At 55.4% G+C, this 23,694-nt stretch overlaps 2 protein-coding genes across 7 annotated transcripts; both read right to left on the bottom strand.

Annotated features, from left to right (window-relative positions):
* Positions 1-6,228: 6,228 nt before the first annotated feature.
* LOC147213781 (ependymin-like) lies at positions 6,229-8,936 on the bottom strand. 2 transcript variants are annotated; one of them, XM_086142547.1, is made up of 7 exons: positions 8,879-8,936; positions 7,463-7,563; positions 7,266-7,300; positions 7,063-7,197; positions 6,810-6,993; positions 6,600-6,687; positions 6,229-6,501 (listed from the first exon to the last, which is right to left on the bottom strand). In XM_086142547.1, the coding sequence occupies exons 2-7, from the start codon at positions 7,536-7,538 to the stop codon at positions 6,351-6,353; spliced, it is 669 nt and encodes a 222-aa protein (XP_085998673.1). In that variant the 5' UTR covers positions 7,539-7,563; positions 8,879-8,936; the 3' UTR covers positions 6,229-6,350. The 2 variants fall into 2 exon arrangements, with proteins under 2 accessions (XP_085998673.1, XP_085998672.1); XM_086142546.1 differs by lacking the exon at positions 8,879-8,936 and adding an exon at positions 7,729-7,810.
* On the bottom strand, positions 8,192-23,358 carry pnpla6 (patatin-like phospholipase domain containing 6). 5 transcript variants are annotated; one of them, XM_086142541.1, is made up of 37 exons: positions 23,298-23,358; positions 20,797-20,885; positions 20,102-20,155; positions 19,941-20,028; positions 19,774-19,856; positions 19,590-19,681; positions 19,367-19,507; positions 19,131-19,290; positions 18,927-19,007; positions 18,724-18,852; positions 18,564-18,644; positions 18,344-18,479; positions 18,191-18,265; positions 18,001-18,101; positions 17,693-17,872; positions 16,899-16,976; positions 16,588-16,793; positions 16,367-16,498; positions 16,168-16,291; positions 15,973-16,086; positions 15,810-15,885; positions 15,591-15,740; positions 15,431-15,494; positions 15,181-15,349; positions 14,912-15,094; positions 14,707-14,825; positions 14,457-14,613; positions 14,259-14,375; positions 14,096-14,165; positions 12,672-12,788; positions 11,203-11,319; positions 9,961-10,109; positions 9,719-9,871; positions 9,524-9,640; positions 9,354-9,441; positions 9,132-9,280; positions 8,192-9,048 (listed from the first exon to the last, which is right to left on the bottom strand). In XM_086142541.1, the coding sequence occupies exons 2-37, from the start codon at positions 20,842-20,844 to the stop codon at positions 8,980-8,982; spliced, it is 4,167 nt and encodes a 1,388-aa protein (XP_085998667.1). In that variant the 5' UTR covers positions 20,845-20,885; positions 23,298-23,358; the 3' UTR covers positions 8,192-8,979. The 5 variants fall into 5 exon arrangements, with proteins under 5 accessions (XP_085998667.1, XP_085998666.1, XP_085998669.1 ...); XM_086142540.1 differs by having other exon boundaries at positions 23,198-23,326; XM_086142543.1 differs by lacking the exon at positions 11,203-11,319 and having other exon boundaries at positions 23,198-23,326.
* Positions 23,359-23,694: the final 336 nt, after the last annotated feature.

The following is a 23,694-nucleotide window of genomic DNA, read 5'->3' as shown; positions in this document are numbered from 1 at the left end:
TTGGCGAGATAGAGCGTGCGGCAAACCTGCTCACTGCAGGAGGAAGACAGAGGGAAAACAAACACACACACACACACACACACACACATATGCCTTCCGCCTCTGTATGCATCACCAGATGTAACGAGTTTGCGAAAGGAATAAAACGAGAGTCACGCTCCGCGGCGCCCCCTATCTGCCAGTCAGGCTCACGTCAAAACCGCACCTGGCGACCTTGAGGCTTTCCTCCTTCCTCAACCTTGAAATATCTTTGTCAGCCGGTAAGAACGGACGTCGGAATCCATTACCCGCCATGAGAGGAAGGAGGTTTGTCTGATTCCGTGGCGGCGTCTGGTTTGGGTGCTGCACGCCGTCACCAGGCTCCCAGGGGTTTCCTACTGTTCCCTCAGGAGCGTGCCGTGAAGGACTTAGTGCAGCGACGTGTGTGTGTGTGTGTGTGTGTGTGGAGGCTTGAAAATGTTAATTCTTCAAAGAGAGGGATAGAGAGTGAAACACCATGACCTCTTCAGATACTATCAGAAGCGTCGGAGTTTACATTTATATTGTTTCTGTATCAGAGATCCAGCCCCCGGGTTCTGTTAGGAATGGCGCGGCCCGTGTTACCCCCCCCCCCGCCCCCCCCACGCCGCCGCCATGCATCCCCGCCGTCAGGAGATATCCGTGATGAACGACGGTACGCGACTCACGCCCGGACCGGACGGATCCGACGGCGGCGAGGAGCGCGAGACCTCGGCCTCGTCGGCGGACGAGTGAAGGACATCTCGGGATCGGCCCGTCGGGCTGTCGATCACCTGCGCGGCCTCGAGCCGGGACTCGCGGCGGCCATATATAACGGATGTCAGATCGGAGGGGGGACATCGGAGCGGCGGCCAGCACGGTAATCCGGACCCACCATTAACACAGAGTGGACGGGAAAAAATCAAGAGCGGATGATGGCAAGTTAGGGGCGGTCTGAATTTAACCATATGAATAGTTGCATGTCTAAACTTACATATAAATGAGAGGGTAAATGATAGGACATAGATGAAAGCATGAATGGTTGTGTGTCTCCATATGTGTGTCCAAGCGAAAGCTTCGTGTCTCTATATGATGAATTTATCCATGACGTGTGAATGAGAGGGTGAACCTTCCCTCTCGCCCAATCACAGCCGGGAACCGCCGCCGCCGCCGCCCGCAATGCAACCCCGCCCACAGGATGAGCCCGAACATGAGATTCCAAAGGAATGAACGTATTTCACTCCCTTCCGTTTGGGACTCACATCTGCATTCACTTCAGCTCTGCTGCGGGAAAAGGCCAGCGCTCCCACGTGGTAAAGGTCGGGTTTATTTTTTTTTTAAAACCGCCCGATCGATCGGTGCGTCATCAATCCCCTCGCACCGTATAATAACTCTATTAAATAATAAGCCGTCCTGACCTTTAAACACCTTTAAAAATAAAAGAGTAAAGATGTTAAAACGGGATTCGTCATTCCGCTGACGCTCCCGGAAATCGCGGAGCTGCGGACGCCGTAAATCAACGGAACGCGGCGCCCGCCTTCCGTCCGCATCTTCACGGGTTTTGAAAATGAATGTGGCTTATTCCTGGAGGCTGCCGCGGCTTAGAGCGGCTCAATCTGAACGGCTGCGGGTTCTTGACGACAAAAGGTTGGCGGAGACGGAATTAAGAAGATAAATCCCGGGATCTGGCGTTCGCAGGTGTTCACACTCCGCGGTCAAATTTGAATCATGTCTTAAAGGGAACCCCGTCTGGGACGACTGAGAGGCATAACTGTGCTTTACTGATCCTCCGGTGTGTTGTCAAAACCGCAGGAATAAAAATCACAATTTATAACACATATTACAACCCGAGGGGGGCGGCTATTGTTTTACTAGCGCAATACATGCTAGCTTGATGATGTATGGAGGTCACCCGTGTTAGCTTTAGCCTTCCGCTAGTGTCAATTTTGGCTGAATTACGCTTCTAATGCCAGATTGATGACAAAAAGCGGAGCGTCTCCCGCTGCTAGCGTAGCATCGCTACCGCCACAACAGCGACTCCTGCCAACTTTTGCCTCTTCGCATCTTCATTCACATCTAATTTTGACCTCCTCCTCCACGTCTCTCTCGGGTACAAACGGGAAGTTTTGCACGGATGACGGCAAAATAAAAGGGTCCGAGCCAAGATCAACCTCGAGACGTCACGACGACGGCAGCCTACGAGTGTAAAGTTTGTTTTACGAGTTTTATACAAACTAAGGCATGTTGACGGATTTTATGTTTAAGTTGCTGGCGCAAATATTGATCAAGTAGGAAAATAACATCTCTCGGGAAACGTGGTCAAACAGCAACGGGAACCGTTTCGCCGGAAGGGAGGGGTGGTGGCGGCGGCGGCGAGGAAAAAGAACCGCCACGCCGCACATCATGTTTGCGATCAGGGCCGGCCGATGGGGGTCAGCGAACGCATCGTCCGGGTTTGTCTCGTCCCGCCCAAAGCGGATCAACAACGTCGTCGCGGCCGATTGACCTTTTAAGAAATACACACACACACACAGACAGACCTTGAGCAGTGCCTCCCACTAATTATGCATGTCCTGTCTTTGTGTATCCTTGGCTGATGATTACACACACACATACACACACACACACACACACACACACACACACAAATCAAGTCCCCCATTCAGTTCATCGGCTGATAGCGCCGCAATCCATCAGCTAAATCTGAAGGGTGAGGGCCGAGTCCCGCCGAGCGCCGGACCACACACACACTCACACACACACTCACACCTCTCTCAGGGTGAGTTCACGCTGTCAGATGGATTCCAAGAATAGCGGTGTGTGTGATCTCATTAAGAGCCAAGTTTATCATGGTTTTGCCAATGGTGGGATTATAATCCCAGGCCTCTAATCCCACTCAACCACCTGGAAAAAGTCACCGTCTGCGAGGGGTGAGGGGGGGGGAGATTTTGTAGGATCACTGCAGAGAGGAGAACAATATGGGGGGGGGGATACACCTGCTGGTTCACACACACACACACACACACACACACACACACACACACGCACGCATATATATCCACTCCTGACCTTTGGCCTTCCCCACTCCAGGTCGGAGGGCTTTCAGAGACACAGTCCAGAACCGTGTCAGGGTCTGTCGCCACGGCGACGTCCAGACACGCCCCCCCTTCTCGAGAGCTCCGCGGGGGTTATCGGTCGCCACGGAAACCGCGGCGGCCGTATCTCGGCCGCACAAGTTACTGGCCGATACGGCGGCGTCTACTCCAAACAGGAGATAGCCGTGCCGGGATCTCCTCTGCTTCCACTTCCTTCTTGCGGCGCCCGCCGTTCCTCGTGCACACACCCCGTGCACGCCCTCGTGCACACCCCTTGTGCACGCCCTCAGGAAGTTCCTCTGCCGTGGGAGCGACCAAAGGTGATGTCATCTCACGGAATCGATTTACTTGTAAATGGGACGCGGTTCGTTGGCCGGTGTGTGAACTATGTGTGTGTGTGTGTGTGTGTGTGTGTGTCAACATAATCTCTAACTGATAACTGCATTTTAACGAGTCCATTTTTTTCCATTACCGCTTATAGTAATTACAACATAACGACAGTGTGATTACAGTTTTTACATATTTAAACTCCTACATGATAGATTGTCCCAAATTAAAAAACTCGCCCTCACGAAAAGCACATCATTAAATAACCGGGAGGGAATTTACGCGTGAAATAACACGCACGTTTTCAGTAACTCGGCCTGCATTTGCCGCATACCGGACGCGCGGGTCTGTTTTTGCGAAGGGGATGCGATTTATAAAGAAAGGAGGAGGAGGAGGGCGAAGAGGAGGGACTGGCTCACTCGTCAGTGTGAAGAGGATAATCGTCAGCCGACCCCCTGACATCCATCATCCTCTGGAGAGCGGCGGGTGACTAACGCTGCCCCGGTGCACGGAGAGCGGCTATGGAACATGCACTCTTTGCATTAACACACACATATAAGCGTGGATGTGCTAACGGTTGTGTATGTGTGTGTGTGTGTTTGTGTGTCAGGCCCTCTCGGCGGGCTCGTCATACACTAATGGCCGGGATTTGTGCATGAGGCTTTTCAAGCCGATCGGAACGGCGAGCTGCTGTCCGGGGGTAAAAAAAAAAAAAAAAAAAATATATATATATATATATATTCAAAAATAGAATAACATAAAAGAACAGGATGCCTGTAACTCTGAGTGCAGCAGAAGTTGTACATAATGAATGAATGAATAAATGAAATAAAATAAATTGAAATAATATAAAATAAAATGAAATTCCAACATCCCTGTCACTCTGAGTGGTACAAATTGAATTCATGAATGAATAAATGAAAATGAAATAAAATTAAAATAATATGATAATATCAAATTAAATAGAATGAAATATCAGCATCCCTGTGACGGGGTGCAGGAAAAGGGGTCGATAATGAATGAATAAAAAAACAAAATAAAATAAAATAATTTAATATAATATAAAATATCAGAACTCCTGTGACTGAGTGCAGGATAAGTGTTACATATTGAATAAATGAAAATAAAATAAATCAAAATGATATAAAATTAAATACAATGAAATAGCAGAATCCCCGTAACTCTGAGTGCAGGATAAGTGACAGATTATGAATACATGAATGAAAATAAAACAAATTAAAATAATCTAAACTAAAATAAAATGAAATATCAGCCTATCTGTATTTGAGTGCAGGATAAGTGGTAGATAATAAATAAATGAATGAATAAAGGAAAATAAAATAATCAAAACAATATAAAATTAAACACAATACATTATTTTAATAAATTAAAATAATATAATTCAAAATAAAATGAAATACCTGCCTCCCTTGTGTCTGTGAGTGCAGGATAAGTGGTAAATAATGACTGAATGAATGAAAATTGAAAATAAAATAAACGCAAGTTAAATAAAATATATCTTAACTTGAATAAACCGAGAGAGGAATTTAAAACCAACATGATAATGAAAAAAAAAAGTTTATATATATATTTGGATGTCTTGGAGTTTGGTTTCCTAGTAACACAGCCTTGAAACAACATCAACAAACATCAGAAATCCAACTAAATACAAACTTCTAAACAACACGGCCGTCCTCAGTTGTGCCTTTCCTGGAAACGGTTGCTTTTGCTTAGTTACAATTATTAGTCACCACGTATTCAATTCTGGGTCCATTCTGGATACTTTTCAGTATCCTCCACACACACACACACACACACACGCACGCACACACACGCACGCACTTCTTATCTAGTCTGGTTTGGCTGCTGATTGATTTGGATGCGAGCATCACCGTGGAAACGGAACAAACATGGCTGCCAACGTCCAGGCGGAGACAGCAGCGACCTCGAATAAGACCCCTTCCCCCTCGTCCAATCACCTTCACCCGACTCCCTTCCGCCCGCCAAACCAGGAAGCAGCACGTGAACTCAGTCAGACCTTCTCAGCCCTGAACGTCCCGATTCTATTTAAACAATTTAAAAACGTGACCTTTGACCTTTCGGCCTCCTCCTGGACTCCGCTGTCAATCTCCCCTTCCCGTCTGCTGACGCTCACGTCTGATTTTTCGCTCACCTCCGAGGAACACCTGCCGGCGACGTGAGACTCTTGAAGGTTCCGAGGACGATCCACCTGGAGAACCTAAAGAAGAACATCCGTTCAGAACCGTCGTGGAGAGATCGCGGTTACGTGGCACTCGTGGGGGTCCTCACCTCGGGGGCGGGGGGGTTCAGGGACGTCGGCTGAACCCCGGTGAGGTTCAGGATCCCCCGGAGAGGCGGCGCTGAGAATGACAACACCGCCACCTTCTGGTAGGAGCCGGCACTGCAGGAGTACTTTTATTTTGAAGTAACTCTTGAGTACTCGGTAGTAGTTTGTTGTTATTGTCACGCGACTTCATATTTTGCAGACATTTTGTTTGGAGTCCCGTCCCTAAGTTTGGATGAAGGGGGGAATCTGATTGGATACAGGAGTGTGTGTGTTTGACTTTCACGATTTCATTATTGAGGATGAAATAACACTTCTAGCAGTTTGTTATTAGATGTTCATTCATTCTTTCAGGGTAGTGAGTACCCAGTCCCCAGGGCGAGGGGCGGGGCTTAATCTTGAGCTGTCAATCATCTATCCGTCCACCCTCGCATTCACACAGACGGGCAATTTGACGTTTTGGACGGAGAACCAACGTGTAGAGAATCCAGTCTAGATGCGGATATGAACGAGTGAAGGAGTTTTATTGGGTCCGGAGCAGCGACAGAACTCTACATCGTAAGGTTCCGCCTGGATCCGGAAGCAGGGGGTTCCTGCTCCGGATCTCGGCCCACGGCGTCGAACCTCTACTCCTCGGCTCTGGTCTTCATGGCCAGAGACTCCAAGGCGGAGAAGACGGTGTCCGGCGCCTCAGACGGGTCCACCTTAGAACCCCTGCAGAACTCGGGGGGGAAGAAGTCCATGGGGTTGGAGGTGCCGAGGACCCAGTTATAGGTGCTGGAAGCAGAGCGGACACATTTGTCGGGATTAGCGTCAATTTCACCTTTTCAGGAAAGATAACGGCGAAGGAGGAGGAGCCACGGCGAGGCGCCCACCTGACCGCGGTCCATCCAAACCCAGGGGTGAAGCTGGTGGAGGTCAAGGGGATGCAACCGACCTCGGTGAAGACGGTCATGTAGTGGCCTGCGGAGGGAGAACCGGCGGCGGGGATTCATCCAGAAGGTCGCGGAAGATCTTTACTCTCACAACACAGGAACGGAGATACGACCACATTAATCCATTCGTCTGGTCCCGCGGGCTCCTACCTTTCCCCGGCAAGTCTCCGTACCAGGTGTTGGTCAGGACCCCCATCCCCCACGACGAGGACGAGCCCAGGACGACAGAACCCATCAGCTTGGCGTCTTCCGGCACGCGCATGGGGGTGAAGGCGGCGTCCAGCGCCCTCTTCTGGCAGGACATCGTCCCCCAGTTGATCTCGAAGTAGACTTTCTGTCAAGACGGGAGACGCTGCGACCCCGGCCCCGCTTTCCAGACCGCGATCTTGAACCCGCTACGCACCTGTTTGAAGAGCATCAGCTGGTCCAGGGCGAAGCTCGCGTTGCCGGAGAAGCCGAAGTTACGAACCCGCATCCGCTCGCCGAAGGCGTCGTAGTTTACGGTGCCGGAGCTCATGATCAGTCCGTTGGCCGCCGCCTGAAAGAGGAGGTGGGTTTGAGGCGGGGGGAGGGGGTTCGGGTCAGGGGAGGGGAGCCGGTCCTCACCACGGAGATCCCGCCGGACATCAGGGGGGGCGAAACTGCAAGGAGAACAGATCGGAGGTTCGTCTGCAACCTTCCACATTTAAAGCGAAAACGCCCGCCGGAGAAGATGCGGTAACAATCCCGAACAACGGAATTGGATTTTATTTTGAAGTCGGTGATAAGATCGATGTTCGGGGAAGGGTTATCTGCGCACTCACCGCAGGCCGTGGGCTTCTGGGCCGTCGTCGCCGCCGCCAGCAGGGCCGCAAGAGTCAGCACGCCGTTCAGGAACATGATGAGGCTTCAGGAAGAAGAGGAGCTGTGGAGGTGTTGGAACATGAGGGGCCTCTTTATATCCCCCCCGCAGGCAGGTGGCGGCGTCACACACACACACACACACACACGCACACGCACACACACACACACACACACACACACACACACACACACACACACACGCGCACGCGCACGCTGGAGGTCATACCCCTGTTTAACCGCTGCTTGCTGATATGAGGCTTTTGGCATCAGGAGGCTTTTGGATTTCAAATCAAATTATTTTGTTGTGCTTTTTCGGAAAGGACGCAATGTCGCAAATACTCAAATCTGCCGCCATGCTGACGTCCACATCCGTGCAGATTGTCCAGTTCTATTCGCCGTTACCGGTTGTGTGTAGCCGCCGCCGCTGTGTTCCACGCGTGCGGCGCCGGCGAGCCCTCGGCCAATCAGCCGCGAGGTTTTGTTTACCAATCTGAGGTGCACCTGCTCATTTCTCAGCCTCTCCTCCTTTATCTCCCTCGTCCGTCCCACCGGGCCTCACTCTGTGAGAACCCTGCAGGCCTCGACCCGCCGCCGGGAGGGGGAGGAGCTTAGATCCGGGATACGACCACCTGATTGGCTGGATTGAAAAGGAAACGGGTGACCTGGTGAATAAAGGCGAGCTGATCTTCTGCACTTCATGATGCATTAGTTTATTTCCGAATATGCCCCTGAGCCGGCGCTCCGTCCGGCGTTCCCTTCTGGTCCTCAAAGTGGGCGCAGTTAAAAACAGGCATCTCATCAGCAAAGAAGACTTAAAATATTTCAGTGCAAACCGGCTAAAGCATGTTAATTTAGTTAAATACCGCTCCCCCCACCCCCACCCGCAATCATCCCAAATTAAAAAAAAAAAAAAAAAAAAAAAAATCTTTACAAGCCAGTAGTTAATGTTTACAAACAAAGAGCTGTTCTGGAGACTCTCCAGATAGCGGTACGTCGGAAAAACGGATCCGTCACCTCGCGTCCGCCGGGTCCCACGTTCTGCAGAGAGGCGTCCAAATGCCGATTCGGCGCTCGGTTTCGGACGAGGCCAAAGTTCTGCCGCGGGCTCGGCGGCAGCTTTCCTGACGGAGCACCCGGAGCTCACCGGGTCCTTCCGGGATCTCTGTCCTCTCAGGTGCGTGTCGTGAAAAGGCGTGGCGTCGCACGTGGAACCGTGCCGGATGCTTTCTCTTCGGCATGGGGTTTTGTTAGTCGTGGCGGTTTGGCGGGACGGGGCTCGGGGTTGGTGGCACCGGGTCAGGGGTCAATCTTTCAAAACAAATAGGTCCATCGGTGGGGGGGGGCAGACACACAATGACACGGACAGTTACACAAACCGCGAGGGGTGAACGGAGCATCCACCGCCATCGCCTCCACAACCAGTATTTGGCCCTTGATCCTTTTTTTTTTCTTTTTCTTGGCTCCTCCTCCTGCTCTGTCAGCAGTCCGAGACCTCCGACGTGTCGCTGGTCGCTTTCCTGCGTCGCCTCACCGATTTGTCTTCGTCCTGCGGGGCGACACAGCTTGAGCGGGAACCGCGGGGAAGCGTTTTTTTTCCCCGAAAAAGCGGAGAGGACGCTTCCGACTCACCGCCTGGAAGACTCCGTTCTGCACCCACTCCCCCGGGGAGTTGTCGTCCGGGTCCTCGCCTTCCTCCTCCTCCTCCTCCTCGCCCTCCTCCTCCCTCACCGTGTCCATCCCGTCCTCCTCGTACTCCGTCAGGCAGTCCGACTCCTCGGCTGAACCCAACATTTGTCGTTTAACAAAGCGGCCGCCGGAAGGCCGCGTGTTCCCGTGACGGGGAAGGCTCACCTTCGGCGGACACGTAGCTCTGCACCGGCTCGATCCGGGACACGATCTCCGCCAGGTCGGTGAAGTCGGCGCCGGGACACGTGCACGACTGAGAGCACAAAACGTCACTCAGCGCTTGGGTTTTCATGGTGGATATAACCGCAAGCGTGCGTGTCTGTGTGTGTCCTCACGTCTGTCCTCTTGCTGTCGTTGTAGTCGGCAGAGCGGTGGTCCTTCAGCATGTTCTCGATGATGTCTCCTCGGGCCCAGCCGGTGAACACCAGCTTGCCGTGCTGAAAGCCGACATCCTGGGAAAAAGAAGGTCAGGATGAGGTTCTGCTGCGGAGGTCCGGCGGGACGTCGGTTGTTAGAGGGGGCCGACTCACGTAGATCTCGTCGAACTTGCCGAAGTCCATGGTCTTGAAGCGGTCGATGGGCGGGCGGATGTACTCGCAGTAGGCGCTCTTCTTCACCACCTCCAGCTGCCTCACGCAGGACACGTAAGCCAGGCGCGACTGGATCTCCGCCATGTCCGGCACCTGGGCGCCAAAACGGGATCGGGGGTCAGCGGGCGGCGGTAGAACCGCCCCGCGCTGGCCCGCCGAAAAAAGGAACCGCCCCCCCCTACCTTCACTTTCTCCGCCCACGGGTTGATGCGTTTCCATAGCAACCACCAGCCGGACAGGCAGTCGCCGTAGTTGCACAGGTCGGTCTCGTCCTGGCTGCCCACGTCGATGGCGATGACGGTCCGGGCCCCCATGTTGCGGGCGATGTCGGCTGCGGCGGGAACGGAATCCGACGCCAGAGACGGCAAGAAGATCATTTCATGGTTATTACTTTGCTTCGCTGTTATTTACTTTATTACTAGCTTCATGACATCACCGGGGGACGGCGGCTCCCGGACGCCACAGAGAGGTTTTTTCCCCTCGGCCGACAAATCTGTCCGGCCCGCTCCGGGAAGTCGCCATTTTCGAATTAATCTCCGGCCTTCTGGCGGGATAAAACTTCTGTGTGGCAACGGGCGTGTTCACGTGCACGGGGACCACACCGAGGTCTGGCCCCGACCTTCTCGCAGGACCAGACCAGACCAGATAAAACACACGGACAGACGGCGGGGGGGCTGATGAGGGAGGGGGATCATCTGCAAGTCCAAATCTGGGAGGTTTTACTTCACCTGAGCAGGACAGAGGGAACCATTCTAATCATTTATACTTCATTTTCTCCAATCATGGAGGAACCATGAGGAGTCGGCTGCCAGCTAGCGGCGCCAGGGAAGCAGTTAGGGGTGTGCTGGACACACACCGGGAGTCGAACCAGGAATGTTTGGTTCCAAGGACGATCGCTCTACCCCTAATGTATTTCATTTGTGTCCCAGCAAATGGGTTTTGACGCCAATTAGACATTTGAAAAAGGAATAAGAAGAATCCCAGGACCTTCAGTCAAGTCCAGGTCCCTGAAGCCCCCCCCCCCCTCCCCGATCCTCTCCACCATCGCTCCTAAAGCGAGGAATTGCGTCCGGGCGTCCCTTGAGCGGTCCGAGCAGGCGTGCTGCCTCCTCCCCGTCTCTCCAACCACCTCTCTCTCTGGGTTTATCACAATCCCGCCCCGATAGGACCATTTTTTCTCCGCCAATGAAGCCGGACGGGAGGCGGGGATGGAACGGCGAACCCCTGCGGCGGTTCTCAGACGGGGAGCCCTCAGCACGCCGCCCGCGATCCCCTCCGACGGCATTCACACACACACACCCAGAGGTCCGTACTTACCCCTCCGGCGAGCACCGAGGAAGAGATTCACCCCCACCCGCGTCTGAGCGCGCTCCCCCTCGCCCACCCCTCTGGAGTCTGGGGGCGGGGTTGCCACCTCTACTTGCCTGGAAGGTTGTTGATGTAGCCACCGTCCATGAGCAAGTTCCCATCTTTGGGGTCGCAGAGAGGCGGCAGGTACCCCGAGAGGGTCATGCTCGCCCGCACATAGCGCCACAGAGAGCCTGGTGTACCAGGAGGAGGAGGAAGGGGAGGGAAGGGGGGGGGATAACATCTCAATGTTTTGCCATATGTTTCATGTTAGTGTCGGCGCAGAACCACGGCCCCGGGGCGCTGGCGGGCGAGGCCGTGGTTCCGCCCGCCTTCGCACTCTGTCGCCCACCACTGCAAAAGTCATCTCGGAGTCGACGGCAACCGTCGCCGAGCATCAGACTGTGTCCCAACAGCGGCCCTTCCTCCCCCCGTCACAGCCGCCGTCGTTTTTTTTTTTTTTTTTTCTTTTTCTTCCCGGGTCGGAGACGGGGCAGGTGTTGGGACAAGTTTGCCGCTCGTTCGCGGTGGTGGCGGCGGCGGGCCGGGGGGAGGGCGGGCGCATGGGTTGGAAGGATAAGGGGGCACCGCCGAGAAGAACCGATGGTGCAGCTGGAAGAAACTGGCGTGGTTTTGGTTTGGAGGAAGCGTCTCTGTAGGTTTCCACGTCTCGCGAAGGGGAGGGGGGAAGGTTTCAACGTCAGGGGGCAACAGCAGGATCCAGAACACGCGACCCCGGACACACTCGCAGCCACAGGACGGCGGGGAGGAGACGCGCGTCGCCAATATACATTCACCACAAATATATATTGTCTGGAGGAGTGGCGGCGGCTCCGGCATGCAGAGAGGAGCAAGCAGAAGCCGGGAGAGAAGAGGAGGAGGAGGAGGAGGTGGTGGAGGGGGAGCTCCTGCGGGTGGAGATGGCGGACGTGAGGACGGATGGACCTGAGATGCACGATGGCGCAGACGCATGATGCAGGTTTCCTATTGGACGGGGGCGGGACTGCAGCCTGACCTTTCCGAACCGAGCGTCCGTGCATCAATCACGACTAAACAAAGAGTCTGATATGTGCAACGGCCCTGGGGGTGGAGGGGGAACAGGCACGGCGACTGGATCGTGACGATGTCAGCGTCTATAAGTCCGCGTCCAGAGCTCTGAATTAGAGGCTATTCTTAGCGTCCAGAAGCCGGGGTGATCATCATGCATCACCCGGTCAGCTCGCGGCGTCCAGACATGCGATGGAGAGGTCGGGCAGATCAAAATGAGCGGCGGTGGAACTCGATGATCCAAATTAGACGGCCGCTGTCTGGCGGCGGATGACAAACCAAACCAATGTGCGTGATTGCAAGAAAAAAATAAAATAAAGATTTCCTTCCAAACCATGCTCCCCCCCCCCTGTGTCCGCCCCACTCAGGGAGGGTGGTGTGGGGTTAGTAGTCACGAATGAGATCGTCGGAGGACGAAAGACGGGTGGAGGGGGTGATCGGGTTGGCGGCTTCGAAGGGTTTTTTTTTTTTCCCTCTCTTGGTGTTTTAAAAGTCTGACCTGGGACATTGTTAACATAGCAACCGTCCACAAGCAAGTGGCCGTCCTTGGGGTCGCAGAGGGGAGGTAAATAGGGGGTGTAGGAGGCGCTGGCTCTAACGTACCGCCAGACGCAACCTGTCGGGAAAATCGAGACGGGAGAAGGAGGATCACGTCAGGTGAGGGCCGGCGGAGGAGAGCGAGAGGACAGAGAGAGACAGATGGAGGAGGCGGAGAGCAGGAAGCTGCTGAGGGCGGAGAAGTAGAAGAAATAATAATAATAATAAAAAAAAAAAAGAAAAAAAAAAAAAAAAACAACAACTGGAAAATGAGTTCTATCGGCGAACCGGGGTGGAACCAGGGAGGAGGAGGAGGCTCCGGGTTAATGCAGCTGGTTAGATACAGAGTTAGCATCATTAGCCCAGGAATCAAGCAGAGCCCATCCATTGGTTGCCATCTGCTCTGGGGGGGGGGGGTGCGGTTACAGAACCGCTCTGGACGGGGCGAGGGGGGCGGAGGGACCTCCAGGAAGCTCTGGGCGGGGGAGTGATGTTTTAGAAAAGGGTGTGGGTGGAGGAGGAGGGGGCAGAAAGCAGGGTGGAGTGTTCTGGATCCTACATGTTGACATAGACAAACGGGGGGCCGGTCAATACTGGGTTATTACCGGAGGGGGGGGGGGGGGGGGGGGGGGGGGGGGGGTTCTGCGGTCTCTCCGTGCAGAACCAGCTAAAAATTGGACCAATATGTCTATATCTGATATCTATGGTGGGGGTGGGGGGGGCATCTAAGGAACGCAAGCATGGCTAGAGACAGAGATGGAGGATGACGAGTCAGAGGATGAGGATGGAGGCTCTGCTGCAGCAGCGCCGGTTCATGCCGCCATGCAAACGTCAACATTCCTGGCCTACGGCTACAGTTAGCGATGGAGCAGGCGGGGGGGGGGGGGATCAGCTCCGGTATCACACGTCAAATCAACGACTCCGATCGAGAACTCCGAACCAGACTGAATGTGCCGCGTCCTGATGGGACGTCGGTGTTTGGGTCCAATCGGCGGACCCCGCAGCCTTTCACGGCAGGTTCCCATGGAAACCCCGGGGCCACACACACACACACACACACACACACTTCAGTATAGTTTGGAGTTCAGCCACGCTGAATCTACATGCATGCATGCTCCGCTACAGTCGATGACCTAAACATCCTGACATCCTAACAGCTATTTGCCGCGCGATGACATCACAAGTCCGAGCAAAACGACTTGACTTCCTGTTTAAACTTCCTCACTTCCGGTCGGCCTTCCGTGTAGGGTTACTGGATCAGTGGAGTTAAAGAGGTAGACGAGTATCTTCATCAAAATGCGTGTGCGCGTGCACACGTGTGTGTGTTGCATTTAGAAGCGTTCTCTATACATCCCGGCGCTGAGGTGCGCTTCCGCAGCCACTCACCGTCCTGATGCACGCGCATGGCAGACGCCGTGATGTCTGTGGTGACGTTGAAGTACGGCAGCCACAGGTCCTACACACACACACACACACACACACACACACACATAAAATAAGCGCATCCTTTTTTTTCCTGGAATCTGGTAGGTGGATGTTGCACCCTCACCTCAGCCTGCCGGTCCAGGAACACCTTGTAGATGCTGGTGTTGAAGGCGGAGCCGGAGAACATGGAGGTGATGGGGTAAGTGAGGTCCAGGACCGTCTTGAACACGGAGTTCATGGCCTACGGGACGGCAGGAAGTCACCGTGATAAAACCGTGTGCCCGGACACACCCGCCCTGCTCCAGTTGCGTCCCCGCCGTACCTTGGACCACTCCCTGGCCCGCTGCTTGGTCCTCACGGCGCTCCTCTCCTCGGCGTACAGTGCGCCGATGAAGGAGCCGATGGAGGTTCCGCCCACGATGTCGATGGGGATCCCCGCCTCCTCCATCGCCTTGATGACGCCCACGTGGGAGCAGCCCCTGCAGGGGAGGAGGCGGGGGAATCATCTGGTTCACCTCAGGTTCTACAAGATCCGATGGGATTCAACCCCGCTGAGACCCCCCTCAACTCACCTGGCGCCGCCTCCTCCCAGCACCAGGGCGATGCTGTTCCCTGTCAGGACTCGGGCCAGCCGAGAGAAGTCACTGTGCCTGTCCGCCGTTTTCTCAAAGACCTTCTCGTAAACCTCCCTCTGTGCAAACACACACACATGGACAAGGGTGTGAAAACACGGCACGACTTCAGCCGCCCACCCACGCCTGAGCCCGTGGATGGTACCAGTTTGCTGGGGCTGCGTCTGGAGAAGACCCTCCGCGGGCACTTGAGGTGGAGGTGGCCCGAGCACCAGCTTCGCATGTTGAGCCACTCCACGGTCCTGGACGGCCCCGGCCCGTCCTCCCGGTGCAGGAGGATCAGCTGCTTCAGAGCCCGGACCGCCGTGTTCTCCAGCATCTGCTCTAGCTGCGGCCACGGCGGAGAAGGAAGCACACAGACGTCGGGATGAAGCTGTCGTTTTATTTTGCGCGCCCGACGCGGCGCCGACGCACCTCCCCGAGGGTGGGCTCCTGGTCCCCCAGCCCGACGATCAGGATGCAGTCGGCCTGACGGATGCAACGCTGCGTCCACGGCGTCATGCTGTTGTCCGTCTGGTAGAGGACGATCCGGTTGATGTCCTCCTGCTGGGCCAGCCAGCCGGACAGACGGTACTCCTGGATGCTGGAGGAGGGGGACGGAGAGGGGAGGCGGGCATGAAGACGTGGGCGGGTTCATTTGCTGGTGTCTTAAAGGCGGACCTACCTGTCCAGGGCAGAGGCGCCCAGGCGCTCTCGGATTATGTCGCTGGTCAGAAGCAAAGTGGGCCCTGATGTTGGAACACGCACACACAAAAAAAAAAAAAAGAAAGCTATGAACACACACAGATCGGGAGGAGGAGCGGGAAGCGGGCAGTCCCGCCTACCGATGGCGCTGAGGGCGTGGCTGAGCTCCAGGTTGAAGGCGTTGACGGGCACCTCGTCGCACACGGGCAGCACGGCAACTGTGGACAGGTTGCTGGCCGGGTTGGTGACGTCGGCGCTGGCCGTCATGTTGGGCAGGTTCAGAGCCGAGCCTGCGGGAACCAGGCGGTCACGAGGGTTCGGGGCTGATATTGGCGGTGGTCAGGAACCCGCCGTCCTACCTGAGAAGGGCCCGCGGCCCTGCTGTAGGTTCCCCAGGATTTTCTGCCCCAGCAGGTGGATCAGTCTGGTCACCACCTGGACACAAGACGTCGGGGCTCAGAGCCGTTGTGTCGCCATGGCGATCCATTATATTTATTCATTTTCACCCGGTGAACCGCCGACCTGCGGGTATCTCCGCTTGATGTTGTTGAGCGTCCCCTCCGGCAGCTTGACCAGCTCGGTGTCCCTCACCGCGTGGACGGTGGTGGCTCGTGGCTGCTTGGTCAGGGCCTCCACCTGGGGAACAAAACCGTCAATCCAAGTGTGTGTGTGTGTGTGTGTGTGTGTGTGTTTGTCTGGGTGTGGAGGGCGGCTCACCACTCCGATGAGGTCTCCCCTTCCGTATTCCCCGACCAGCTCCTTCTTTCCGTTAGCCTTGCGAATTACTGATCGCAGGCGGCCGTTCAGGACGATGTAGGTGCAGTCCGACTGGTCATCCTGCCTGGGGGAGGGAGGTCGGGCGGGGGTCAGGCCATGGCGAAATACTTAGCGCGCGAGTGGGAGCAGAGGGGAGCACCTGTAGAGGGCTCTGCCGGCCTCCACCGCCATCCAGTCGATGGCGAAGTCCATCTGGCGGACGAATGGGGACATGCGGATGGCCACGGTGTGCGCCGCGCTCAGCACCACGCTGGGCTGCTCCCTCATGATCCTGAGGGGCGGAGGCGGCGGGTGAAAAGGTTCTCGTGGGTCTGGGTCGCTTCACACACACACACACAAGACGGGAGTGGCGGCACTCACTCGTAGAAGTCGGACTTGGAGATCTTGAGGTAGGTGCAGTCCCGGACGGCCTTAATGGTGAAGATGAGCGGCTCGCCGGTGAGCACGGCCAGCTGGCCCACCATCTCCCCCGGGTGGGTGACGAACAGGCACACGGCCTCCTGCTTGTTGATCATCCGCTGGTAGACGTGCAGGCAGCCGGACAGCACAAAGTGAAGGCTCACGTCCTGCCGGTAAAAAGGTGGCGGGGTTAAAAAAAACAAACAAAAAAAAAAACAAACCCTCCGCCGCTTTTTGTAGTTTTCATGGCAGAGGTGAACACACGCAAATACCTGGTCTCCTTGCTTGGCTAAGACGGCTCCAGCTTTGGCGTGGTGCAGGGTCACCCTCCCGTTTAAGAGGGAGGGGTCCTATGGGGGGCAGGCAGGCAGAGATGAGGCATCATTTGAAATACCACGAAAAACATATTCAAACAGAGAGTATCTGAGCTGAGGCGTTGCGGTGCAATGCAGGGCCATGACCACCAGAGGTCAGTCTCCAGGGATGGAGTGGGTCATCTCACTGAGCGAGGAACAGGAGAGACAGCTCTGAGCCGGACTGGGAATGCAGTCTCACATTCAAACAGACTGCAGGTGTGTGTGTGTGTGTGTGTGTGCGCGTCCATCTGTCAGCTGCACAGTGACCTCCTTCCATCAGCCTAAACTGGAAGCAGAAGCTCCGGGCTGGTTCCCAACAATACGCTCATTCATGTGAAAAATAAAAACAACACTAATCTGATGAGTCGGTTATTCTTGCTCCTCGTCTGCTGTGGGGTCTTTGACTCTGCGAGGACGGGGGTTTGTGGTGATCGGCGCCATCTTTTTTTTTCTTTTAAACCCGGTTTTAGCAGTAGGAGCGGGTTTGAGGAACGTCCGTTTCTGGAGTTTCTCGAATTGCGAGGCAAAAAAAATCAGCTGACGTTGGGGACAAGTGTCAATCATCCATCCGGCCAATCACGCTCATTCACACCCCTTTAGCATCTAAATCAAAACTTCTGTCTGTTTTCTGGGCTGCGGGGGGAAAACGGGAGAACGTGGAGAAAACCCAGGCAGGAGAACATGGCAGGGGGAACCCGGTCGGGACGAACCTCGATCCTCATGAGCTTGAGCACCTCCTTTTGCGCCTCCTCGAACAGCGCGGAGGAGGACCTCCCGGTCACAGGCGTGAAGATGTTGTCCACGCACGACTCCTCCTCCGGGTACAGGTAGATCCCGGAGGGAACCTCGTCCACCGTCACCCTGCGCTCCCGCTGCTCCTGGGACACCGACTGGAAGCGCAGGAGGGAACCCACAGATCGTGGAGAACATCAAGAGGAAGCAACGGACGATCGTTTCAGTTTTGGATATTTCATTTCCCAGTTACGCTGCACCGTCAGGGAGTGTGTGTGTGTCTCACCCTGGTGTAGGTTGGCGGGGTGTTGCCGTCCTCCGCCGATACAGAAATGCGCCCCCTTTCGTAGGCCATGTCGAAGTCGGATCTCAGACTCTTCTGTATGCCTGCGGGGAAACGGAGATGAAGAGAGCTTCTCCTGCCTGGAAGGCCGACTCCGCCGGCCCCACCTGACACCGATCACGGCGACGCCGACCTGCAATGTCCACCGGCATGGAAATGGTCCTGCTCAGGGTCGGCCCGGACGCTCCGTCCTTCCCCGCCTCTCCACCTGGATTGTCAAACGTCCATGTTTGAACACCCGGGAAGTCAAAAGACCAGCTCTTCGCCGCCCCTCCGCCCTCCTCACCTGCGACTTCACCCCTGACGGCGGCGTCCCGGTGCTCCTCCGGCACCGTCAGGCTGCCGAAACGCTTTCCGTGGCGGACGGGGCTGGTGCGGGTCGGGTGGGGGGAGGGAGGCGGCAGGCGCGACGGATGCATCTCCTGCGGAGGCGGGGTCCGAGGGTAGTGATCAGGTGAGGACTCTCAGACCCGAGCTGAGGTGTGTCTGTGTGCTTCTCAACTCACGTGGCTGAAGAGCTCGTTGGTGAGCCCCAGGTAGTTGTGCAGGGCGAGAACCGTCACCCTCTGGAGTCTAACCATGATGATCTGGAAATACAAGGGCGGGGGGGGGGGTCATACACACCGGCCGGGTTTCGCCTGGGCGCCGCGGAGGACGGGGCGTCACCTGCACCACCCGGACCAGGCTCTCGGGGTACTTCTCGAATATCGAGAGGAAGGCCTCCACGGGGAGGCGGAGGACGGTGGAGACCTCCGCCGCCCGTGCCGACACCGTCCTGTAAGGCTTCTGATGGCCCTGCACGTGCAGCAGAAGGGGAGGGGTTAACGGGAGGGCTGGAGCGCGAACGTTCGCTATCGCGCAGCTACTACCGTGATGACGTCCAGGATGCTGAGCAAGCTATGGACGCTGTCTCCAGGGAAGACCTCCTTCACCACGCTCTCCTTGCCATCCTGGGACACATAGGTCACACACTGCGTCTACAAAACTGGACGTTCTCCTCTAGAACCAGCTGAGCCCTGAATGGAAGTCGTACTCCACAAGTCAGACCTCCCCGGGGTCGGGCCGTAGCCTACCGTCCCAGTAAGGCACAGTTCCAGCTTCCCGTCCTGGACCACGTAGATGCTGCAGTCGGGCTGGCCGGGCCTGAACACGTGCTCCCCCTGCTGGAACTGCACAAACACCATGTGCTTGCACAGCTCCAGGAAGAGGGGCTTCTCGAAGTGGCCCAGCACCCTGCGGGGGAGGAACACGGCAGGTGTGAGGCGTAGAAGAGCAAAGAGGAGGAGGAGGAGAAGAAGACGGGCCTTACCGCACGTTCTTGAGCATGTAAAGCACCTCGGAGGGAAGGTGGGAGTTGGCCACGTCGAACTCGGTGAGGTCGGCCTCCAGCACCGAGGGCGGGGGCTCCTTGGCCTGCAGCGTGGGCACCTCCTTCTTAAAGCGCAGGATCCTGTGCCCGACACAAAGAACGCGGGGTCACGACCACGCACGGGGTGCAGCGGGGGCCGACGGCGAGCTCGGTCACTTCGCACTTTTTGGCAATGTTGAGCATCTTCTGCTTCTTCTTAAGACGCGGCCGGGAGGAGGAGGCGGTGCCCACCAGGGAGGAGGTGGACTGGGACACCTGGTCCGAGGAGAGACGCCGGCGGGGGAGGCGTTGAGTGACAGGCGGACACCAGCCAATAGCAACACGCCAGCTCGGGTTAAGAGTCTCACCTTGCGCATGATCTTCCGTCCGTAGAACATCACCTTGTCTCTCTTGCGGAAGCGGTACTTGGGCGCCTCCTGGGCTTCCAGGTCTGTGGAGGACGAAGGACAGGTCAGAAACACGGCGGCTGCGACGCTCCCACGACACAACCTGGCGACGGCGGCCGACGACTGACTTCGCAGCTGGATCCTCCGCAGGACGAAGAAGATGAGGATGGCGATCAGGACAATGGCGATGCCGGCGCCGATCACCATCCCCACCATCTGAAAGGGAGATGGACGCCCGTCACGCGCGCCTCTTTCGATTAAAACACGGAGCCGACGGAAGTGCACTCACCATGCTGGTCTGCAGCTCCTCCTCCACCAGGTTCTTGATGTTACTGAACCCGTCCTGACAAGAGAGAGGGAGGACGTCACAGAGGTTACCGCGGAAACAGCCCTGACTGTCACCCCGCGAGTCTTCACTTTCTTCAAATGCTCTGTGTGTGTGTGTGTGTGTGTCTGGAAGCTTCACTGAGGTGGAATGGAATGCGGGCAGCGGGAATTTGCTCCCCGGTCGGCCGGACCGTCTGGATATCACGGGCTACGTTTGCAATAACCTCGGAAGAACTGACGGGCTCGTCAAGACCGGACTGCTGAAAGAGGATGCCATTGCTCAACCTCTGGGTCTGCGAGGGGTGTGTGTGTGTGTGTGTGTGTGTGTGGGGGGGGTTCTGCATGACAACATCTCACTTTGAAGCATAGTTCAACTTTGATGTAAATGAGGAAGAGGGTAAAGTCACCACGGCAGAGGGCCATTTGCTTCCTGTTCGTCTAATCTAAGCAGATAATTCAGAATCACATCCGTTGTTTAAGCACAGGCGGTGGCGGCGGTGGAAGGGAAACGTAATAAACCGACTGCTGGGGGATACTTTCCACCGGAAGAGTACACACAGCACACAGAGTACACCGAGTACTTCACTTCAGAACAACTATCACATATATGTGTGTGTTTTATGGATGAATCCGATCGCGGCGAGGAGCCAGACCGACCGTGGAGGCGTTTTCTTGGGCCTCTTGTTCCGAGGTGCTCTGTCCCATCGTGGCCCCGCTCCTTCATAGGGGTGGTCCATCAAAGGCCGCTGCGAGGGGAGCGGGGAGAACAAAACGGGGGTTTCAGACAGGAAGAGGATAAGATATACAACCTTTAAGATTTTTCACAAGGTTGATAACATAAATAAATAACTTCCTTGCTGATATTCGAGCTAGCTGGGTTTTGTTGTGTTCGCCCCACACCTGGTTAAAAGGGGCGGGAAGAGAAGTGCGCCCCCCTGTGGTGGGCCTGTGGAGCCGTTGTCTGAACGTCACCTTCAAAATCATTCTGCAGAGGTGGGACAGGCCGAATAACCTTGTCCTCAGGCACACACACACACACACATTTCTGGATACACATTATTATCCAGACGGTTTATTATCTTTGGTATAATAAACACAGTTTATGACATGACTGGTGCGTGTATGTGTGTTCTGTCGTCACCGACAACAACCACAATCACGTTTCACCCAGTGGCCTGACACACACTGACAAGCCCACATCTGCCTTAGCATGCAGCCTAATCTGATGTGCGTGTGTGTGTGTGTAGCCTGGCTGACTTCTGCCAATCAAACTTTCCTGTGACAAACCCCTGTGGGCTTGGGAAGTGTTGGAGAGTTCTAGTAGAGAGGAGCCTCCTGGTCTCGGTATTGATCCAAAGGCCGTTGATTGGATTAGAAGAGGAGGAAGTGACCGACCGGCTGATAAAACGCTTGTTACGCAATTTACAAAGAAAGAAAGCAACTGTAGAACACACCTTTTATAAAGGACGTTCTCAGGAGGAACCTCAAATGGACAAAATTAGGGGGGTGATGTTGTTAGCTTGTTCAACTCCTACGGCTTAAATCTAATGATTTGAGGTCTAAGGTCTTTTCCCGCTGACTGGTAGTTACTGTGAAAGGCCCGAGAAAAATGCAGCGCCTCAGATCCTGCCCGGTCTACGCCAGCACCAGGGCTGCAGGGTTGGGGGTGGGGATGGCGTATCGTATTACATGAGGTATCCTGTGTGTCAAAACAAACCGCAGAGCAGGATGCTACCGCTGCTGCCGGAGACGATTTTCCCAGAGGGTTTGTTTTGTAGCATTTGAACGTGTGCGACAAAAGTGCATGTGGGGGGACCCCCCCCCAATCCTCCTGTCTCTTGGAGGGAGGGGGTTCCCTGTTTTAGTGTACGTACACACACACACACACACACACACACACACACACACACACACACACACAGGACCGTGGGAATCAAGAAGGCCCACTGCAGTCATGTTTCCCCACTCTGCCCATTTCCACACTCCCTGGGTCCTGTGGGAGCAGCACCGGGCCTCTGGGTTAGTTGGGGTTAAACAGTCTGATCTTTGACTAGATTTTTCAACAAATCCCAGATAAAAGTGATTTTTTGTCAAGATTTAATCTACTTTACTTCAGAACAGCTGCACACAGCTCAGAGTGTGTATGTGTGTGTGGGGGCAGCAGGACCCCCCCCCCCTCCAAACACACACACACACACACACACACACAGACCCAACATCCATTGTTCCCTGTGGAACAACAATGCCTGGTTTGAGTCCGCTGACCCGGGGCCGACCAACAGCTCCGGGCCACGGCGGGGTTCGCACAACCCGGCGGGGTGTCACGGCGCTGCATTCCCCCCCCCCCCTCCCGGTTGAAAACACCGTGACCCAATATTGACGCGTTATCCCGCAATATGGAGCGTGGGTATGCGTGGCAGTGAACAAGTCTGGTGGAAGGTTGCGGGGGAGAAGCGGGGTTGTTAGGCTCCGGGGTGACCCGGGAGCGGGGATGAAACACCACAGCGCCCGGGGGGTGTTAGCTTACATAGCGGACCCAGCTCCGGTTGGGACGGGTCCGGTTGTTACTTCAAAACACACCGGGCCGAGCGGGAGATATACACCGGAAGAAACATAAATTCACGGGATACAGAGATCAATTTATATAGAGAGAAATAAATAAATGTATAAAAAGTGGCGGCGGGGGTGACACCGGCAGGGTGCTAGCCGATGGCGATGACGCAGCGCCGGGCAGCTAGCAGGCTAACCGTCCCTTCGCGCCTCGGACGAACGAAATTTGGGGAGTTCGTAGCAAGTGTCTCCGGTCCGGTTCATGTGGGGGGGGGGGGGGGCCGAGGATTTAACGCCAGGCGAGGGTAGTTAAGACCCCCGCGCCGACCTCCAGGGGTACCGGCTGACTACCCGCCCCCATGGGGTGGCTAACGGGTAGCGGGCGGGACGAAGCCAAAACAGCCCCTCTCCCTCTGCGATGTGTCCGTTTCCCCTGTTTGACCTCCGGGGAAGAATTTCGCGGTGCCTCAATCACGGAGTCGCCGGGGAAGAAGAGACGGGTTCTTACCGGATTTACCCGCCGCGGCTCGTCGGCCTGTCACCGGTAGACCAGCCCGTGGGTGTGGAGGAGGGGGTCGCACCTTAGGGAGGCGGTTGTCGGGACTCACCTGGGCTGATGGATCGCCGTCAGACGCCGAGGAGTCAAACAACATATAGCGGAAATCATATTTGATTAGCACGTCCTGCTTGTACGCCTCCGGGGCGATCCAGCCAATCAGCGAGTAAAATGCCGGTAACTCGACCAATCAGAACTCAAAAGGGAAGCAAGTGCCTATAAGTCCCGCCCCCATAGACATAAATAGGCATCGGCTGACCAATGAGAACGGAGGAAAAGCGCCCGTTAATAACCGACTGGTGGAAAAACAGGAACCGCTATCAGCTCATTTTGTCTTATTATTATTCAACTCATATTATGATCACGACCAATAATAATATTAGCTGATCGGTGATGGACGACCGCAGGTAAAGAAACGGGTTCAAGCAGGTTGGAATGGGTGGAGAAAA

This window comes from Fistularia commersonii, chromosome 35, assembly GCF_037954325.1.
Source record: "Fistularia commersonii isolate RoL2024-O1a breed Wild chromosome 35, RoL_Fcom_v1.0, whole genome shotgun sequence".
Classification (NCBI taxonomy): domain Eukaryota; kingdom Metazoa; phylum Chordata; class Actinopteri; order Syngnathiformes; family Fistulariidae; genus Fistularia; species Fistularia commersonii.
The sequence above is the reverse complement of the archived record's forward strand: the minus strand, read 5'-3'. Positions and strand labels throughout refer to the sequence as shown.